Here is a 22741-nt window from a genome sequence, read left to right on the forward strand (position 1 = left end):
CCAAAAGTATGTGTATTTGGACACCCCTTCAAATGAGTGGACTCGGCTATTTCAGCCACATGTATAAAGTTGAGCACACAGCCATGCAATCTCCATAGACAAACATTGGCAGTAGAATGGCCCGTACTGAAGAGCTAAGTGACTTTTATCGTGGCAAAAACATTATAGGATGACACCTTTCCGATAAGTCAGTTCGTAAAATGTCTGCCCTGCTAGAGCTGCCCTGGTCAACTGTAAGTGCTGCTATTGTGAAGTGGAAATGTCTAGGAGCAACAACTGCTCACAACAAAGAGGTGTGCCACACAAGCTCACAGAACGGGGCCACCGAGTGCTGAAGTGTAAAAAAATTGACTGTCCTTGGGTTGCAACACTCACTGAGTCCAAACTGCCTCTGGAAGCAAAGTCAGCACAAGAACTGTATGTTGGGAGCTTCAAGACATGGGTTTCCATGTCCGAGCAGCCACACACAAGCCTAAGATCACCATCCTCAATGCCAAGCATCGGGTGGAGTTGTGTAAAGCTCGCCGCCATGGGACTCTGGAGCAGTAGAAACACGTTTTCTGGAGTGATGAATCATGCTTCACCATCTGGCAGTCTGACGGACAAATCTAGGTTTGGCGGATGCCAGGAGAATGCTACCTGCCCGACTGCATAGTGCCAACTATAAAGATTGGTGGAGGAGGAATTGTGGTCTGGGGCTGTTTTTCATGGTTCGGGCTAGGCCCCTTAGCTCCAGTGCAGGGAAATCTTAATGCTACAGCATACAATGACATTCTAGATGATTCTGTGCTTCCAACTTCGTGGCAACAACTTTGGGATGAATTGGAACACAGACTGCGTGTCGGGCCAAATCGCCCAACATCAATGCTCGACCACACTAATGCTCTTGTGGCTAAACATCCCGACAGCAATGTTCCAACATGTAGTGGAAAGCCTTCCAAAAAGAGTGAAGGCTGTTCTTGGAGCAAAGGGGGGACCAATTCCATATTCATGCCCGTGATTTTGGAATGAGATGTTCTATGAGCCGGAGTCCACATACTTTTGACCGTGTAGTGCATGAAATAATATCTGGAACAGTAATTAGGGGTGTATTCATTACGCTAATTCTGTAGCAAAACGTTTTCTCTGTTGCAAAACGTTTGCTATAGAAACGGTTTACTCCAAACCGAAAACGTGTTACAACGAAGACGACAGTTTCTATTGGACAAATGTAGGTAAGTCCCTCCGTTTCGTCCCGTTTGCTCTGTTTGCTTCCATTTGGTTCTTAAACTGTAAACGATTTCCTTTGCAAGACGTAATGAATACACCCCTGTGCTTTGGTTTCTTGACAGAAGGTGGAGCTCAAAGTTGACGTAAACACAACGCTAGTTAGTCAATGTAAATCCATATCTGAAAGAATGTTACGGTAGTACGGTTAAGTGCATTTTTTTTATTCACAAAATGCGATGTTATCTTCATGCACTTCTACTGTGCATGGTCTTTGCTGTCTTTTCGGTGCTGTATGTTTTTAATCAACTACCGGTAGCCTCGTCTTTTGAGTCGCAATACGAAGACGGATGGACCGACAGAAGAACAAAACAATCCAGTGGCAGGCAACCCCGATTTGGGGCCCAAGACACTGGGCACATAGTCAGGAAAGGTGGAGTGGCGAGCCTTTTCGACCATCAAGAAGATGACAGGACCAGGTAAAATAACAATTTATTAGCTAACTAGGTAGTTAGTTGGCTACGGAAGTCAGCCAAGTCACTAGCTAACACGCTAAAGCTAGCCACACTTGTAAAACACTAGCCACAACTCTTCGCTAGCAGGATTACTAGCTAACGTTAGCTAACCAGCTAATCTGTTGACTTTACAGATAAAACATTGCCCCGTACCATAAGGATGACGATGTACAACCACAGATCAATGAGCCAGTGGGTTAACTAACAATGGGTTACCAAAGTCGTAATGCCATGGTGAGGATGTTGATAATCATTGCCTGCTTTAAATCCATTAACCTGCTAATTCACAATTATCCACATTGCAATTTGTTGATTTTTTCCCCCCATGTGAGCTAACGTTACCTATCAAGAGATGTCCTGCTTAGTTCAAGAAGATGGGTACTTACCTAACTAGTTATCTATTTCTACAAATATTAGAGAAACTCAAGCAGTTTGCTAGATAACAAAGTAACTCTCTAATCTACCCCTATCAGGATTCAATCACCATGGAACCAAAAGGCATTCAACTTGTTGTTCTGTCTTGTGTAAGGCATTGTCAGTGTTCTTACTGGAATCCCTATTGTAAACTGCCTCCTGATGTTTGTGGAATGAACTGATTATTGGGACCCATGTATGCATGGCTGGGGCAACCCCTTGAAAGGCAGACAGTGGCCACTTTACTCATTTTAAAATCTGGCAGTAGCTGTGCGTGGGTAAAATCACTGGGGAAGCCAAGCCAGAAAAAAAGCCATGTTACAACCTGGTTGTGGTGTTTGCTCTATAACCTGTTAGTTCATATGCCTTGACACCGTGATATATAGGCCTAAGGTCGAGACAATAAGAAGACGGTGGCAGAATAAATGTTGTTTCATAACAAAACCGGTGAGCAAACTCTGTCCGGTGAAGTCCATAAACCATATTGCATGTAACAAACAGTTAGGTTACCTACAGGAAGTTAATGTTTGCAACATTTTTGGACTACTAAACAACTGTTGAGTTAGAAACACGAAGAGTAACTGCAAGTCGCAAAGAAAACAGGTGGTGCACCGTTTCAACATCATCAAATCACCGATGCTTAGTCTAAAATTAAAAGATACCAAAAATAATGTAGTCCAATCAATGTAAGCTAAATATGATTTGGCTGTCTATGGTTCTGATTTGTGTGTGTGTTTGTGCAAGTAGAAAAACATTTTGGCTACAAATATTCAAAACTCATGAGGGGCTGCAGTTGCTCGTGGGAATCATGAGAAACGCCAATGCCTTCCTCTTTCTTGTTGACTAAACAGTATATGACTTCGTCATACAGTACGCTTTTAGTTTTTGTTGCTATAGGCTAGCGAGCAAGCATTTTATCCAGGTAGCCTAACTTCATTTCATGGGCAACAATGAGCCAGCTAGTTTAGGAAAGGGCCTATTTTAGCTAGCTAGACACCGGAGGACAACAACACAACGAGATGCAAAAATTCTAGTTTTTTCTGTAAATAACATTTTGCTCTCGATGGGATTGGTGTGAAGCCAAATCCAAACTGGCTTCCCTCGACAACATTCACAGTTAAGCACACACAGTTTAGCTCAACGCTGATTGACTATTTTATGCTTAAAAAAAAAAAAAATGTATCAAATGTTCGCTGGCTTCCCTTGCATTTAAACCTACATGCTGCAACACTGTCCTACTCTTTTTGACCAGACAGCATCAGATAGATGGGCTACACAAACAGAGACAGAGGGGCACTGTTTCGCTCGCTCTGACGCTTTCTCCGGTGAGATACATTCAGCCTCTTGCGAATTAAAGGAAAGTTATGAAACACATTTGAAAGATGAATTGTTTTTTTCTTGGGAAATGTTTTGGGGAATCCTGGCTTCCCTTTACGTCCATGAATACACACCACTGCAACCTCGACCCGGTTTCCCAAAAGCATCTTAAGGCATAGTTAGAAAAGAGGAGTGGGAGGCCCCGGTGCACAACTGAGCAAGAGGACAAGTACATTAGTTTAGAGTTTGAGAAACAGACGCCTCACAAGTCCTCAACTGGCAGCTTCCTTAAATAGTACCCGCAAAACACCAGTCTCAACGTCAACAGTGAAGAGGCGACTCCGGGATGCTAGCCTTCTAGGCAGAGTTGCAAAGAAAAAGTCATATCTCAGACTGGCCAAAAAAAAGATTAAAATTAGCAAAAGAACAGACACTGGACAGAGGAACTCTGCCAAGATGGCCAGCATCCCCGAGTCGCCTCTTCACTGTTGATGTTGAGACTGGTCTTTTGCGGGTACTATTTCACGTATCTGCCAGTTGAGGACATGTGAGGCGTCTGTTTCTCAAACTAGAGACACTAATGTACTTGTCCTCTTGCTCAGTTGTGCACCCCACTCTTTCTATTCTGGTTAGAGCCAGTTTGCACTGTTCTGTGAACGGAGTAGTACACAGCGTTGTACGAGATCTTCATTTTCTTGGCAATTTCTCAGAACAAGAATAGACTGAGTTTCAGAAGAAAGGTCTTTGTTTCTGGCCATTTTGAGCCTGTAATTGAACCCACAAATGTTGATGCTCCCAGATACTCAAATAGTCTGAAGGCCAGTTTTATTGCTTCTTTAATTAGAACAACAGTTTTCACCTGTTCAAACATATTTGCGAAAGGGTTTTCTAATGATCAATTAGCCTTTTAAAATTATAAACTTGGATTAGCTAACACAACGTGCTATTGGAACACAGGAGTGATTGCTGATAATGGCTATGTAGATATTCCATTTTTTTTTTTTTTAAATAACCATTTCCAGCTACAATAGTCATTTACAACATTAACTATGTCTACACAGTATTTCTGATCAATTTGATGTTATTAGCTTTTCATTCAAAAACAAAGACAATTCTAAGTGACCCTAAACTCTAGCATTAAGCGATTACACTACATCTGAGCTGCTTCAATATTTATATATATTAGGCCTATAGGCTACAACTATCTAAAAGCTCACAAATTTCACTGTAGCCTAACCAATAACCTAAACGTTACCATATTAGGTCTATGCCAATGTTGCTTGTCTTGGTACTTAATGTTTAATTGTAGAATATCTGTAGGCCTACTTGAAGCCCATTTCCTGCCTGCCGTTAGACTACAATGATTTGTTCAGCAATTGCTAAAACCATTGTCATATTTAATTTTTAGGTCACTTTGGATATTTTCTATAGCAACGAGGGAACGAGCGATTGAATTTGGCTTTATTTATTCATTCGTGCGCACAGTTTGCACACTAAAGAAATACATAATTTACTAAATCAAACATTGCATACAAAATAGCAGGAGAAAACAGAATACATGTCAAACATACTAATACAAAAACATGAATACATAATAGGCTATATTCTGGAGTCATTTTCAACACGTGACAGCTCCTGTAACGACAGTTAAGTTTCACTTTGTATCGAGTGCACAGCATGGTGTTTTGGGAAACGGGTGTGTCATTTTCGGCCGTTGTTTTTACGATGCATCATTAAAACATGTGTAAATTCCATTGTTATCGGGAAACCTGGCCTTGTAGTGTAGTCATAATACCCATGAAACCTAGCGGTCAAACACAGAAATGGTTCCCAAAAAAATGCCCACCATACATTTGATCCATTGTGGATTTTAGAAACACTTCAGATAAGGGCTGTGTTTCGTCTTACCCTGGCGTGATGTTTTGAAAACCGTGTAAATCTCTCTGACAATGTGATTTTTTAAAAATAAATATATTTGCCTGTATTTACCCTCCAAAATTGAAATGCTAATGTGGCTATCATACAGAACTACAAATGCCTGTCTCAAGCTTCACATCACTCACCAGGGCTATGATGATCTGGAAGAGACTGCCAAATCGAGGCAAAGGTAAGAATCTCTGGATTAACTATCTAATGTTAGCTAAATGTAGTAATTAGTCAATTGTTTAAATTGACAATTCTGTTAACTGTCTTGAGCAAGTTTTTTAAACGGAAAATGCCTGTTAGCTAGCTAGCTCATGGTTAGCTAGTTAGCCATCTAGCCAGGATAATGTTGCTAACGTAGCCATCTAGCCAGGATAATGTTGCTACGTTAGCAACGTTGTCCTGTCTAGATGGCTACGTTAGCCATATTTGTCTAGCCATTTAAATGCTTGAGAAATTCTTAAAAATGATTTCTAGCTTTCTTTGGCCTTTATAAAGCAACAATCTAGCTTGCTAGTTAATTGAATTTATCACAGGTGTTCTCCAATCAAGTTGTAGAAACATCTCAATGATTATCAATGGAAATAGGATGCACCTGAGCTCCGTTTCGAGTCTCATAGTCATAGCAAAGGGTCTGAAAACGTATGTAAATAAAGGTGTATTTTTTTTTTTTTTTTCGCTTTGTCATTATGGGTTATTGTGTGTAAATTGCTTAAGATTTTTTTAATCCATTTTATAATAAAGCTGTAAGGGGTCTGAATACTTCCCGAATGCACGTATGTCGCAAATAAAAGCCCTGGGTAGCGAGTTGATACAATTCCAAGTCTGGAAGGTTAAAACTACCTTCAGGCCGTGAACTTGACAGTTCATGCAGCTTTAGTATTCTGATCATAGAGGTCTGAACATGGAATTCTGAGCGCGTCATGCATCGACACCTACATTTAAATGTCTACCGTGTCCAGATTCCTTTTTCCCGCACCATATTCAAATGCCTAGAATGCATTCAACAAATGGTGTAATAGGCAAAATATGATAACACAACAACTGATGGCTGTAGGAAACTACTGTGGCAAACTAGCCAGCTAACCTCTGTAGCTAGCCAGCATGCTAGCAAGCGATGGTAAAGGGATTGTAACTGGGTTAGCATTAGCTAGCTGGCTAGCATTTATGAGGCCAGCAAACACTTTCCTCACACGCTAGGAACGTATGTCCCCCAACGTCACCCACTGTATGCGCTTTCGGTAGGTAGCCTGATTTGCGTCCAGACAGGAGAAATCTGGCCATCCAGATCTAAACACAATCAGTCCACGAAACGATTTTTGTGCGTCTAGACCCGTGTTTTCAATATTTTTTTTTAAATTTTTTAAAAAAAAATTACCGTTATTTTACCAGGTAAGTTGACTGAGAACACGTTCTCATTTGCAGCAACGACCTGGGGAATAGTTACAGGGGAGAGGAGGGGGATGAATGAGCCAATTGTAAACTGGGGATTATTAGGTGACCGTGATGGTTGAGGGCCAGATTGGGAATTTAGCCAGGACACCGGGGTTAACACCCCTACTCTTACGATAAGTGCCATGGGATCTTTAATGACCTCAGAGAGTCAGGACACCCGTTTAACGTCCCATCCGAAAGACGGCACCCTACACAGAGCAGTGTCCCCAATCACTGCCCTGGGGCATTGGGATCTTTGTTTAGACCAGAGGAAAGAGTGCCTCCTACTGGCCCTCCAACACCACTTCCAGCAGCACCTGGTCTCCCATCCAGGGACTGACCAGGACCAACCCTGCTTAGCTTCAGAAGCAAGCCAGCAGTGGTATGCAGGGTGGTATGCTGCTATGCTATGCATATGCTGATATGATCTTCGTATTCTGATAGCAGAAGCAGAAGTCAGATAGCAGAAGTCGCATTGTAAGTGTCAAGTGTAGAAACCACTTCAGACTTCGGAATATGTGCAGCATTTTTTATTTGTCTAAGACCGAGTATACTTTTAATTTTATTTTTTTAGAATGTCTTCGGTGGGGTAATTGGTATTGGATTTGGATTTGTCAGTCATGCCATTCTAAAGAGGTTTATTCTACCTGTAAGATTTATGGGAAGATTATTCAATTGAATTAAATCTTCTTTCATATTGTTGAGTAATAAATGCAGCAAAAAAAGAAACGTCCTCTCACTGTCAACTGCGTTTATTTTCAACAAATTTAACATGTGTAAATATTTGTATGACCATAAGATTCAACAACTGAGACATAAACTGAACAAGTTCCACAGACAGGTGACTAACAGAAATTGAATAATGTGTCCCTGAACAAAGGGGGGGGGGGTCAAAATCAAAAGTAACAGTCAGTATCTGGTGTGGCCACCAGCTGCATTAAGTACTGCAGTGCATCTCCTCCTCATAGACTGCACCAGATTTGCCAGTTCTTGCTGTGAGATGTTACACCACTCTTCCACCAAGGCACCTGCAAGTAGTTCCCGGACATTTCTGGGGGGAATGGCCCTAGCCCTCACCTTCCGATCGAACAGGTCCCAGATGTGCTCAATGTTATTGAGATCCGGGCTCTTTGCTGGCCATGGCAGAACACTGACATTCCTGTCTTGCAGGAAATCATGTACAGAACGAGCAGTATGGCTGGTGGCATTGTCATGCTGGAGGGTCATGTCAGGATGAGCCTGTAGGAAGGGTACCACATGAGGGAGAAGGATGTCTTCCCTGTAAACACACAGTTTTGAGATTGCCTGCAATGACAACAAGCTCAATCCGATGATGCTGTGACACACCGCCCCAGACCACGACGGGCCCTCCACCTCCAAATCGATCCCACTCCAGAGTACAGGCCTCGGTGTAACGCTCATTCCTTCGACGATAAACGCGAATCCGACCATCACCCCTGGTGAGACAAAACCGTGACCTGTCAGTGAAGAGCACTTTTTGCCAGTTCTGTCTGGTCCAGCGACGGTGGGTTTGTGCCCATAGGTGACGTTGTTGCCGGTGATGTCTGGTGAGGACCTGCCTTAAAACAGGCCTACAAGTCCTCAGTCCAGCCTCTCTCAGCCTATTGTGGAAAGTCTGAGCACTGATGGAGGGATTGTGCGTTCCTGTTGTAACTCGGGCAGTTGTTGTTGCCATCCTGTACCTGTCCCGCAGGTGATGTTCGGATGTACCGATCCAGTGCAGGTGTTGTTACACGTGGTGTGCCACTGCGAGGACGATCAGCTGTCCGTCCTGTCTCCCTGTAGTGCTGTCTTAGGCGTCTCACAGTATGGACATTGCAATTTATTGCCCTGGCCACATCTGTAGTCCTCATGCCTCCTTGCAGCATGCCTAAGGTGCGTTCACGCAGATGAGCAGGGACCCTGGGCATCTTTCTTTTGATGTTTTTCAGAGTCAGTAGAAAGGCCTCTTTAGTGTCCAAAGTTTTCATAACTGTGACCTTAATTGGCTACCGTCTGTAAGCTGTTAGTGTCTTAATGACTGTTCCACAGGTGCATGTTCATTAATTGTTCATTGAGCAAGCATGGGAAAGTGTTTAAACCCTTTACAATGAAGATCTGTGAAGTAAGTTATTTGGATTTTTACGAATTATCTTTGAAAGACAGGGTCTTGAAAAAGAGACATTTCTTTTTTTGCTGAGTTTATAATAAAGTTACCTTTATATATTTGTCACATTAATCATCCTAAGTATTAAATATTTGTTGTGGTCCACTTAAAGGATCGCTGTAGATTTGAGTTATTTTTCCTATTGCCATTATTTTGTTTTTTTAGAATTGCCAGTGCAAACAGGAAGGGGGGTGAGGGGACATCAGTCTTGTGCCCCTTTGTAAAGCAATTTAATCAGATATTGTTTGTGTATATTTTAGCTTTAGGACATTTTATACAATATTTTTATAAAATGTATTATTTAATCTGGAAAGTTGAAAGCTTCCAAAGTTTTTAGTAGAAAAGGACATTCAAGTTTGTCACGCCTTTTCGGCATCAACAGCAATTATTGATAGATCTATATCTAGGTTTTTTTGCAAACTGAAACTTGCTCTTGAATGGAATTCTATGGTAAAGCCATCCATTCCTGGTACTTTTCTCTGTGCAAATGTTTTAACAATATCTAATATTTATTCTTGGGTGATCTCAGTTTTTAGTGATTCTTTTTTGTCTACTGATAATTGCTTCAGAGTTGTTGAGATTAAACGATGCTCCTACAAAGGTTCTAACGATGGACGATGCTTTTGGGAAACCGGGCCCTGGTCTCAGTATGCCAACTCCTATGGTCAACGGGGTGACAAACAGTGACCATTTAGTAGTTGGCAAGATAGCATTAAAAAATCAAGCTTTATTTATACAGCACATTTTCAACATGGAATGCAACGCAATGTGCTTTACAGAAAAAATACAATAAAAAAATAAAAGCTGAAATATTTACGACACAACAAACATAAGATTTTAAATAAATAAGAGAACTAAAAATCACCCTAAGGATAAGCAAAGCTAAAAAAAATTGTTTTTAAGATCTGTTTTAAATATGTCTACAGTTTCAGCCTCCCTCAGGTTCTCTGGCAGGCTATTCCAGAGGCTGGGTGCATAATACCTAAAGGCTGCCTCTCCATGCCTCTTGGTTCTAGGCTTTGGGATAGTTAAAAGACCAGTGCCAGAGGACCTGAGGCACTCGCTGGGTACATAACTTAAAAGCATGTCATGTATTGGGGTACACAATCGTGGATTGATTTAAAAACCAATAGAAGACTCTTAATTCAAAAACTCACAGGCAGCCAGTGCAGAGACCTTAAAACCAGTGTAATGTCAGTACCCGTGCTGCAGCATTCTGTATGTTTTGCAGTTGACCAATGGCTTTCCTGGGTAGACCAGACAGGAGAGCATTACAGTAGTCAAGCCTGTTTGTAATAAAAGCATGGATGAGTCTCTGTCGGCCTGAGAGAGAAACGGCCGCACCTTGGCAAAGTTCCTTAGGCGGTTAAAAAGCTATTTTGGTCACATTCCTGATGTGTTATTCAAAATTTTGTTCAGAATCTAAAACAACACCTAGGTGTTTTTGCCTGCTGTTTTATCTTCTTATGGCTTGTGAATTAAAATTTGCAGCTAGATTCTCTCATTGCTTTGGCTCGAACAACACGTACCCCGGTCTTGTCTTGATTTAGCTGGAGGAAGTTGTGAGCCATCCAAGTATTTAAATCCCCAATACAGTCTCATTTATCCGTGGAGCTAAAATCCTCTGGGGACACAGAAATGGAAAGTTGTGTATCGTCTGCGTAGCAGTGAAAATCAATGCTGTGCTTTCTGATAACGCTGCCAAGAGGTAACATGTATATAAACTGAACAGTACCGGAGCCAAAATCGAACCTTGTGGAATGCCACATGTAATATGTAGTTTATCGAAGTTATGTTCACCAAAGTTTGACAAACTCTCGACCGGTTAAATAGGTCCTAAACTAATTTAGAACTGGACCGGAGAGGCCAACCCACCTCTCCAGTCTGTCAAGAAGGACATCATGGTCAACAGTGTCGAAGACAGCCTTAGTTAAAGTTGCGTATGTGGTGCGGACAAAAAGCAGATTTGAAATGTAAAAAATGTTGCCACTTAAACAAATATTTTGTTTGAACACCAATTTCTCCAGAATTTTGCTTTATTTCTCCAGAATTTTGCTTAAAAATGGAAGGTTGGAGATTGCCCAAAAAAATCTAGTTTTACTTTTCTTCAGAAGGGGTTTCACCATAGCAGTTTTTAGTGCAGTGGGGAAAGTGCCTGTGAACAATGAGTGATTTTAACAATATCTTGCACTTCTTCAGATATACAATTAAAAATAGTTTTGATGAAGGTGGTGGGGATAGGATCGAGAAGGCAGCTACAAGGCTTAAGTTGTGATATCACTTTCCTGAGCATGTCTGTGTCAACCAGGGAAAATAAATCCGTAGTGCCTTTTGCGTGGTAGTCTAGGGCACATACCATCAAACTTCTCATCAGGTCTTGCTTGAATGATACCCAGCCTAATGTTGGTTCTTATCTTATCTCTGAAATATGCTGCAAACTCATCACATTTAGATGAGGGAAGTCCACATAAATTGTACCCCGGCAAACCTATCAGGCCGTCAATGGTCGAGGAGCACTCTCAAATTATTCCGATTTTTAATAGTGATCAAGTTAGAAAAATGAGCTCGTCTGGCATTTCTTATTGCCTTGTTAAATATGCCAAGTTTCTCTCTTGAGATATCATAAAGGACCTGCAACTTTGATTTTCTCAAGTTCCGCTCTGCCTTTCTGCAATTTCTCTTTTTAATTGATTCGTTTCCTCACTCATCCAAGGGGCTCTCCGTTTGGATGAGGCCCTTTTTCAACTTTACTGGCGCTATGACGTCAATGGTCACCCTTTTAATTTGCTGTTAAAGTTATCAACTAAATCATCACAAGAGGAAGGCACAATAGGTGATGGAGTATTGTTCATACACTCAATAAAATCTGTAGCAACTTCAGGGGTAAGATAGTGTTTCTTAATGATGCGTTCAGTATTACCCTGTGCTATGTGCAGCAAGGTAGTAAACAAATCCACAGTGGCGATCGGATAAAGCAACCTCAACAGTAGAGGATATGTCAATAGAAAGCCCCTTGGTAATAATCAGGTCCAGAGTATGGGTGGGCCCAGTAACATGTTGGATAAAGTTCATAGAGCTCAAAAGTTTAATACATTCAATGGCCTTGGAGTCAATTTAACAATGTTGGGAATTCCCACCATCCAATACTTCCCCCAATCCAATGCTTTTAAATCCACGACGGGGACTGTGCAAGTGGTGCCCTAAGATGCTGCTCTCCTCCCTTTTCTTACTCTCTTACTATCTCAGGGAGAAGCCAGCCTCCGGCAGCGTCCAGGAGGCCACCAGAGATGAGCGGATCCATCTGGCTGTGGTGGCCTGTGGTCCCAGACTCGAGGAGACTCTCACCATGTTAAAGTCTGCTCTCCTCTTCGGCGCCAAACCGCTACACTTTCACATTTTCGCAGAGGACCATCTGCATGGCAGCTTTGGACAGTCTGTAAGTGTGGAGAACAGGAATTAGTGGCAGGATGAATATTGGTACTAAGTGACATGGCCCTAGCAGTTAAGAGGATGGAACTAGAATGAAAGAAGCTAGATATCTGTACCTGTGCTGGTGTGTGGTTGTCTCTGTCAAAGCGAAACCTGTTCACCTGTGTCTGTTCCCTGTGTATTTTCCCTCAGCTGGACTCGTGGCCCAGTGTCTTCCAGACCAGGTTTAACTACACCACGTACCCCATCACCTTCCCCAGTGAGAACGCCAAGGAGTGGAAGAAACTCTTCAAACCCTGTGCTTCTCAAAGGCTCTTCCTACCGGTGAGTCCTCAGGGTTTGATGAGACTGGCCATAAAATAAAATACAACTGTTCAGTGTCCCCCTTGCTGAGAACAATACACATTTATTTATGAGATATTGGATCCAGATTAAGCCCATTCCTGGACCTAAACAACTTTCATTGAAGATTCTCCATTGAAATCTGGGTCAGGGAATCTGGCACATGACGTGCTGTCAGAGTAATGTGTGTAATGTTTGACTATGTTCTTGGGCATTCTAACCTTTTTGTCTCCTCTCCAGTTGATCCTAAAAGACGTAGACTCTCTGCTGTACGTGGACACCGATATCTTGTTCCTTCAGCCTGTAGAGGAGATCTGGTCCCTGCTCTCCCTCTTCAACTCCACCCATCTGGCAGCCATGGCCCCTGAGCACGAGGAGCCACGCATCGCCTGGTACAACCGCTTCGCACGGCACCCTTACTATGGAAAGACCGGGGTCAACTCTGGGGTCATGCTCATGAACATGACCCGGATAAGAGAGAAATACTTCAAGGTGATTGTGTCAGTGAGAATGAGCATCTTTGTGTGTTGGTGTATATGCTTGAGAAGAGGTGTCAGGATCTCTTGAACTTTCTCAGCTTATTTTTTTGTATGTTCTGTTAAAAGCATTTTGAGTCTAGAAAGGCCAAACTGTTGAAGGTACAGTAGCAGTCAAAAGTTTGGACACACCTACTCATTTAAGACATTTCTTTATTTTTACTATTTTCTACATTGTAGAATAATAGTGAAGATATCAAAACTATTAAATAACACATGGAATCATGTAGTAACCAAATAAGTGTTAAACAAATCAGATTCTTCAAAGTAGCCACCCTTTGCCTTGATGACAGCTTTACACACTCTTGGCATTCTCTCAACCAGCTTCATGACGTAGTCACCTGGAATGCATTTCAATTAACAGGTGTGCCTTTTTAAAAGTTTATTTGTGGATATACCTCCTTAATGCGTTTGAGCCAATCAGTTGTGTTGTGACAAGGTAGGGGTGGTATACAGAAGATGGCCCTATTTGGTCCATATTATGCCAAGAACAGCTCAAATAAGCAGAGCGAAACGACAATCCATCATTACTTTAAGACATGAAGGTCAGTCAATCTGGAAAATTTCAACAACTAAAAAAAGTGCAGTCGCAAAAACCATCAAGCACTATGATGAAACTGGCTCTCATGAGGACAGCCACAGGAAAGGAAGACCCAGAATTACCTCTGCTGCAGAGGATAAGTTCATTAGAGTTACCAGACTTGCAGACTACCAGACTTGCAGACTGCAAATTGCAGACAAAATAAATGCTTTACAGAGTTCAAGTAACAGACACATCTCAACATCAACTGTTCAGAGGAGACTGTGTGAATCAGGCCTTCATGGTCGAATTTCTGCAAAGAAACCACTACTAAAGGACACCAATAAGGAAAAGAGACTTGCTTGGGCCAAGAAACACGAGCAATAGGCATTTAGACCAGTGGATGGTCTGATGAGTACAAATTTGAGAGTTTTGGTTCCAACCGCTGTGTCACAGAGTAGGTGAACGGATGATCTCCGCATGTGTGGTTCCCACCGTAAAAGGAGGTGTGATGGTGCTTTGCTGGTGACACTGTCAGTGCTTTTATTTAGAATTCAAGCCACATTTAACCAGCATGGCTACCACAGCGTTCTGCAGTGATACGCCATCCCATCTGGTTTGTGCTTAGTGGGACTATAATTTGTTTTTCAACAGGACAATGACCCAGCACACCTCCGGACTGTGTAAGGGCTATTTGACCAAGAAGGAGCGTGATGGAGCATTGCATCAGATGACCTGGCCTCCTCAATCACCCGACCTCAACCTAAATGAGATGGTTTGGGATGAGTTGGACCACAGAGGAAAAGCAGCCTACAAGTGCTCAACATATGTGCGAACTCCGTCAAGACTGATTCCAGGTGAAGCTGGTTGAGAGAATCCCAAGAGTGTGCAAAGCTGTCATCAAGGCAGAGGGTGGCTACTTTGAAGAATTGAAAATGTATTTAATACTTTTTTGGTTACTACCTGATTCCATGTGTTATTTCATAGTTTTGATGTCTTGGCTATTATTCTACAATGTAGAAAATAGTACAAATAAACTCTTGAATGAGTTGGTGTGTCTAAACTTTTGACTGGTACTGTCATTTGTAAATTATCGTAGTTGTGTTCTTGAATTTGTAATGTTGGCTACAGCATTTTCTGTAAATCTTCTCCACCCCCAGTATTGACCAGAGGAGGTCACTGTTGCCATTCTTCTGCGTAGCTCACCAGCGGTGGCTCACCAACGGTGTACTGCAGGGTTTCCCAAACTTGGTCTTTGGGACCCCTGTCAGCTAATCATCAAGCTTTGAATGAGCTGTGTAGGGTTAAGGCAAGAACCAAAACCACTTGGGGTCCTGAGGACCAAGTTTGGAAAATGCTGGTGTACTGTAATAAACATATCGCTATGCCTCAGACACAGAAAGGATGAAGCAATTTATTAATTGTTTGGTGTCAGTCAGGAGTTTGGCTGTTTTAGTTTTCCATTTATATTGTGTCACATTACCCACGTAAGAATGAATGTGGTTCACACTGTCATTTAAAATTTTTGTTTCTTTCTTTACTATGACTTGTCGTAACAGAATGACATGACGTCAGTCCCCCTCAAATGGGTGGAGCTGCTGATGCCACTTCTCCAGAAATATAAACTCAACATCACCTGGGGAGACCAGGACCTGCTCAACATCATATTCCATCATAACCCAGGTGAAACTCACCTTCATTAGGTCCCACCGCCTCAAAAACCGTTGTGCAACCCCAAAAAAAATTGCATTTCTTACTGAACACTGAACGGGTTCAGATAGTACTTCCATGTTTCTGATCTTTTTATTTCGTTTATTTCAAGTGAACATGATCCAGACAGACACGTTGCTTTATTGTTGAAACAATCTATTTTCTTTGTCTCGAGGAATAACTGTTTTCTGTAAGTATACAACTCACGCAATGGTGTAACAGAAATCCTCAGCTAACTCTCTCGCCTCCTGTATTTCCTTGTGCAGAGAGCCTGTATGTGTTCCCGTGCCAATGGAACTACCGTCCAGACCACTGTATCTACGGCAGCAACTGTCTCGAAGCCGAACAAGAGGGCGTCTTCATTCTCCACGGAAACCGAGGCGTTTACCATGACGACAAGCAGCCAGCGTTCCGGGCCGTCTATGAAGCCATCCAGAAGGTAACGACATCCTCAACTATGCCTGTAACCTGGGAATTCAAAAAGCGGGGGGGGGGGGATATTGAAGTAAAGAACATCAGAACTGAGGGAGGATATGCTTCCTGATGCATTTACCTAAACTCAGCAAAAATGGAAACGTCATCTCCCTGTCAACTGCGTTTATTTTCAGCAAACTTAACATGTGCAAATATTTGTATGACCATAACAAGATTCAACAACTGAGACAGATGTAAACTGAACAAGTTCCACAGACATGTGACTAACAGAAGTGGAGTAATGTGTCCCTGAACAAAGGGGGGTCAAAATCAAAAGTAACAGTCACTATCTGGTGTGGCCACCAGCTGCATTAAGTACTGCAGTGCATCTCCTCCTCATGGACTACACCAGATTTGCCAGTTCTTGCTGTGAGATGTTACTCCACTCTTCCACCAAGGCACCTACAAGTAGTTCCCGGACATTTCCGGGGGGAATGGCCCTAGCCCTCACCCTCCGATCCAACAGGCCCCAGATGTGCTCAATGGGATTGAGATCCTGGCTCTTCGCTGGCCATGGCAGAACACTGACATTCCTGTCTTGCAGGAAATCACGCACAGCACGAGCAGTATGGCTGGTGGCATCGTCATGCTGGAGGGTCATGTCAGGATGAGCCTGCTGGAAGGGTACCACATGAGGGAGGAGGATGTCTTCCCTGTAACGTACAGCGTTGAGATCAGTCAGGCTGTTTGTCAAATACCCTTAGTGTGGGAGTTAACATTTCCTCTCTTGTCTTTCTGTCCTCTAGGCCCAGTGCACTCAAACATGATTTTCCTATGTCTTATAGACATTTCCACACTGAGGTTGAAATACTACCGTGAAATTGGGAAAGTTAATAATGCCTTTTTTGTGTAAGAGCTGTTTGAAATTTCATCCTGATTTGGTGCGATAGAGTTTTGGCCTGCCTGGTGACATCACCAGGCTGTAGCCAATAGACCAATAAGAAATAGTTCCGAACCTCTCTGTCAATAACGGCTCGTCTTCACTCAAACCACTCGCAGACAGTCCTAGCAAAATTCTAGCTTGAGATATCGCTTCTAATAAGCTATTTTTGTTTGTTTTCATTAAAATGGTCAAAAATACGAAGCACAGCAAGGTACTTTAATTGTTACCCAAAAATTATTTGATATTGAGATAAAAACTGCTGCATTTGGACCTTTTAATACAACAAGCTATCCTCTAACATTTGCTCAATTACATCATCAGGGCACTCCGGGCCAAATCCTTTATTCAGTACTCTGGACTTCCATCCATCCAGATGAAAATGCTAAATTGATAGTCCCTTTAACTTCTCTGTAATTCGGCCTCCGCTCTCCCAAAGCCAGGCTAATCCCTACCTACCTACTACCCAGACCTGTGTCCACCCACCGATCACTCCTAGTACAGGAATTTTTAGAGCAGGGTTCCCTAACTGGCGGCCCATGGGTGATTTTTGTATTTAGCCCCAAAGTTTTCTGAGCAAAAACAAAATGACATAGAAGAATGCAAAAACACCAGCAAATCAGCTCCATGTGATTCTAATTGATTATAATAATACATGAACACACACACACACAAGAGAGCATACACACAGCACACACTCCTACAGCGGGGATGCCCAGGTGCATTTTAACCCAGAGTCCACTCACAAGCAACTGAGACGGAAATAGTTTGATAGTGAAACATGCTGCGTGTTAAAACTTAAGCCAATAGTGCTCTTTAGGTTGATAATTATTTCTCCGTATTCCTTATAGTGAAGCTGTGTTTAGTGTTTAACCAGCCTTTCGACGGCTTGTGTTCCGTCTGTTGAGCATTTGGAAGAAGCTCTTACCAGGTCTTCCTTTGCTGCCCGCTCTGTCTTTCATTCTCTTCCTTTACACCTCTTCCAGTTTCCTCTCTCCCTGCTCCCCCATTCCCTCCCCTCCCAGTCCTTTGAGGACAGCAGGCCTGAAGCCCATACTGTAGCAGGCATTTCTGGAGAACACTCTCGTTCTCAGCACACAAAGAACTCAGTCAGTGTCTCTCCCTAGACGACCTATCCCAGCTTGCACTGAGGCTGCTTGGCAATAAACCCGGGCTCACCATTACTGATATGAGCCAAGCCCACAGAAGAGTTGTAAAAAGGTTAGTGCTGATGATGCTATGTTGAGACACAATGATGGGATGTTGTGAACAATAAACACACACACACACACACACACACACCAAGAAGACCACCATCACCACCCAACAGCATCCACATAAAAATCAATAGGAGACAGTTAATGCTGCTTTATGGCCTGCTGTTGTGTATGATAGATGATAAAGCAAGTGTGTGTGCATCCTTTGAGTGACCTAATGCTTAGCCAAACTGGGTTCCAATGAGCCCTCGTAAAAAGGTAATTTCCTCTTTACCGTGCCTGCTGTAAAAGTGCGGCTCAGCCACGGAATGTAAAAAAGCTTGATTCTTTATTCATGGATATGACTGAGGAGATTGGGTCTGCAGTGACTGAGAGTCTTGGACATTTGTGTTGGGTTGTGGCACTTGCATGACTAAACCAAACAACCGCCAACTCTTGAGTGCTTTGTCCATAGTTTTCCATAATGCTGCATAGTTTATTAATCCCCGTGTCCTAAGAGCGGAGGGAGAGATGGGGTGGAGGTTCCGTGGTGAGAGTAACCGAAGCAAGGGTCGACGCCTGATCTTTTGGGGCAATTTGTGGTCGCCCAGAGTTGACCGCAGCAGTGCTACCGCTAGACCAAACTCCTGCACTGACACGTGATCATATACATGTCTTTCTTTTCTTCTCCACAGTACACATTTGGGGACAACCTAGTCCAGTTCCTACTCCTCCCCCTGGAGGCAAATCTTCAGGAGACCAAACACACCTACTGTGGAAGAGCCAGCCACATGTTTACTAAGAGGTTAAAACAGAGCATTGGTGTACTTCAACAGGAAACCATAGAGGGAAGGTGATGTATACCACTAGACTACCACTCTCCTCTACCATCAATGGCTGACTGACACTCTGTGGCACACCTCTAAACGATGTCCCCAGGAGTACAGGGAGGGCATACATTACTGGCATGTGTATATGATCCCGGGCGGGATTTAGCCCACACTCTTTCCTCAAACGACCATGCCCAAGTTGGATGAATCCGTCATCTGTTTACAAATGGGCAACAGCTACCGGTGCGTCAACACTCCTCCAAAGACAATTTCGATGGGGAAGATGATCAGTGTAATACATTGTCTGTTTTCCTGTGGAACCGTTGTTCCTCAGAAAGTCGTCCTGTTAACGTGATCATCATCAGGTTAGATAACTGCAGTCAAAATGTGTGGGAAAGCACTGAAATTAAATCTCTTTGCCCTCGACAGAATTGGACATTTCTATCATCTGACTGCTAAAAATGGTACACTTCACAGTCGGTGTTGCTGTGTGATTTTCACCTGTGATGAGAATGTCACGTCTGACAATCACATTGTAATCCTCAGAAGTATTCAAGGAAGAGAGCCCATCACGGTTCTTTGTATGCCCCGCATGATCAAAAAGTATATATTTTATTTAAAGTATATGTTAATATCATATCAATTAGATTTAAATGTTAGAATTAGATTTAAATATACGTCTGCAGTGTCATGAAGAATGACAACACATCGGTTAAAGCTTGTCATAACTATTCCATGAATGCAGTTTCATTTGTACAAAACTTGATTGGTAACAAATGCTAAAGGGAAGGGTTTTGAGGTTAGAATCTGAGGATATCAATATTGGTGTTATTGATATAGAATTTTTTTTTATTTTAATTTTCACATTTTGTTACGTTACAGCCTTATTCTAAAGTGGATTAATTTGTTTTTTCCCCCCTCATCAATCTACACACAATACCCCATAATGAGAGAGCAGGTTTTTAGATTTTTTTGGCAAATTTATAAAAAATCAAAAACTGAAATATCACATTTACATAAGTATTCAAACCCTTTATTCAGTACTTTCTTGAAGCACCTTTGGCAGCGATTACAGCCTTGACTTCTTGGGTATGACACTAAAAGCTTGGCACACCTGTATTTGGGGAGTTTCTCCCATTCTTCTCTGTAGATCCTCTCAAGCTCTGTCAGGTTGGAAGGGAGAGCATCACTGCACAGATATTTTCAGGTCTCTCCAGAGATGTTAGATCGGATTGAAGTCCGGACTCTGGCTGGGCCACTCAAGAACATTCAGAAACTTGTCCCAAAACCACACCTACGTTGTCTTGGCTGTGTGCTTAGGGTCGTTGTCCTGTTGGAAGGTGAATCTTTGCCCCAGTCTGAGGACCTGAGCGCTCTGGAGTAGGTTTTCATCAGTGATCTCTCTGTACTTTTCTCTGCTCATCTTTCCTTTGATCCTGACCAGTCTCCCAGTCCCTGCCGCTGAAAAACATCCCCACAGTATAATGCTGCCACCACCATGCTTCACCGTAGGGATGGTGCCATGTTTCCTCCAGATGTGATGCTTGGGAGTCAGGCTGAAGAGCTTAATCTTGGTTTCATCAGACCACAGAATCTTGGTTCTCATGCTCTGAGAGTCCTTTAGGTGCCTTTTGGCTAACTCCAAGTGGGCTGTCATGTGCTTTTTACTGAGGAGTGGCTTCCGTCTGGCCACTCTGGCCTGATTGGTGGAATCCTGCGGAGATGGTTATCCTTTTGGAAGTTTCTACCATCTCCGAAGAGGAACTCTGGAGCTCTGTCAGAGTGACCATCGGGTTCTTGGTCACCTCCCTGACCAAGGCCCTTCTCCCCCGATTGCTCAGTTTGGCCGGAAGAGTCTCGGTGGTTCCACACTTCTTCCATTTAAGAATGTGTGAGGCCGTTGTATACTTGGGGACCTTCAATGCTGCAGACATTTTTTGGTACCCTTCCCCAGATGTTTCTCGACACACTCCTGTCTCAGAGCTCTACGGACAATTCCTTCAACCTCATGGCTTGGTTTTTGCTCTGACATGCACTGTCAACTGTGGGACCTTTTATAGACTGGTGTGTGCCTTTCCAAATCATGTCCAATCAATTGAATTTATCACAGGTGGGCTGCAATCAAGTTGTAGAAACATCAGAGAGGATGATCAATGGAAACATGGTGCACATTTCTAAAAACCTGTTTTCGCTTTGTCATTATGGGGTATTGTGTGTAAATTGAAGGGGAAAAAATTTATTAATTAAATTTTAGAATAAGGCTGTAACGTAACAAAATGACGAAAAGGGGAAGGGGTCTGAAATACTTTACGAATGCACTGTAAATGAGATTACACCTATCAACAGAATGCACTTTTAATGTCTGCCATATTATAACTCAATAATGATTATAACTACTGAGTAAATGATCCGAGAATACGTCCATAGTCTCCATGTAAATATAGATAGAATTCTATAATAACCATTAATCAATATTTGTGTGGAATTAGGAATGAAGGTTTACTAAAGAGATTTAATCATAAAATGTTTGGTTTTAGCTCAAGTTTACATGCGATAGGTTGTTGTGCTCTGTGCATTGAACTTATCCCCCAGGTTTATGCTGTATCTGTAAAGTAGTACGTACTGTACTTCAATATAACTTCATTCATATTTTTGGATTCACGTGAATTTTATAGATCGTATAGGTACTTAATAGGTACTAAACAAGCAAACATACAATCAACTGAAAATACCTTTTTAATATGTATTGAATACATTTTAAATAACATACATTTTCTCCAATTGTACATTGACTTAACACAACCAAACTGTATTAAGGGATTTTTGTCACTTTTTCCCTCCATTTCTAACTAATGCTAAAAACAGATTTTGCACTATTAATTGTACAAATCATGGATTATGTCTTAAAATGTCAATGTTAAAATCTGACAGTGTATGAAATGTTTTATTGAGTATATCAAATCTATGGTGAAACAAGTTTGTTCATTGTGATGTTATAACCATATATTGTTTATAATAAATATTACACGTAAATAGTACACCTTGTTGTGAACTTGGTTGTGCTGCTTGACCTACAGTCAATGTGCAATGTTTCATATATAAAAGGCTACAATCGATAGAACAGCGTTGGTGGAATTAAGCATGAAAGCAGAGTCTTTTTGTAGTCGTCGTCTTGGGATTTTGCAAACGGACTAAGAGAAATGGAAGGAGATAATTATTTATGAATATGGTCTATGGTAATCATGGTATAGACATGGTATTTTTGTTAATTAAGTCTACCTCAAAGTTGATGTCATGTGTATTGGCTACAATCATTATATGGAGTGTATACAGTGGCAAGAAAAAGTATGTGAACCCTTTGGAATTACCTGGATTTCTGCATAAATTGGTCATGTAACTTGATCTGATCTTCAAGTCACAACAATAGACAAACACAGTCTGCTTAAACTAATAACACGCTAACAATTATAGGTTTTCATGTCTTTTTATTGAACACACCTTATAAACATTCACAGTGCAGGGTGGAACAAGTATGTGAACCGTTGGATTTAATAACTGGTTGACCCTCCTTTGGCAGCAATAACCTCAACCAAACGTTTTCTGTAGTTGTGGATCAGACCTGCACAATGGTCAGGAGGAATTTTGGACCATTCCTCTTTACAAAACTGTTTCAGTTCAGCAATATTCTTGGGATATCTGGTGTGAACTGCTCTCTTGAGGTCATGCCACAGCATCTCAATCGGGTTGAGTTCAGGACTCTGACTGGGCCACTCCAGAAGGTGTATTTTCTTCTGTTGAAGCCATTCTGTTGTTGATTTACTTCTGTGTTTTGAGTTACTTCCTGTTGG

General features: G+C 42.1%; 1 protein-coding gene across 2 annotated transcripts; it reads left to right on the forward strand.

The window, feature by feature from the left end:
* The first annotated feature begins 1286 nt into the window (after positions 1 to 1286).
* On the forward strand, positions 1287 to 21931 carry LOC139540347 (glucoside xylosyltransferase 1-like). Of its 2 annotated transcripts, XM_071344103.1 has the most exons (8): positions 1287 to 1685; positions 5479 to 5559; positions 12223 to 12412; positions 12598 to 12729; positions 12988 to 13239; positions 15363 to 15486; positions 15780 to 15952; positions 18759 to 21931. In XM_071344103.1, exons 1-8 carry the CDS (start codon positions 1441 to 1443, stop codon positions 18918 to 18920), a joined length of 1359 nt encoding a protein of 452 aa, XP_071200204.1. In that variant the 5' UTR covers positions 1287 to 1440; the 3' UTR covers positions 18921 to 21931. The 2 variants fall into 2 exon arrangements, with proteins under 2 accessions (XP_071200204.1, XP_071200205.1); XM_071344104.1 differs by lacking the exon at positions 5479 to 5559 and having other exon boundaries at positions 1289 to 1685.
* The last annotated feature ends 810 nt before the right edge of the window (positions 21932 to 22741 follow it).

This window comes from Salvelinus alpinus, chromosome 15 (genome assembly GCF_045679555.1).
Source record: "Salvelinus alpinus chromosome 15, SLU_Salpinus.1, whole genome shotgun sequence".
Lineage (NCBI taxonomy): Eukaryota > Metazoa > Chordata > Actinopteri > Salmoniformes > Salmonidae > Salvelinus > Salvelinus alpinus.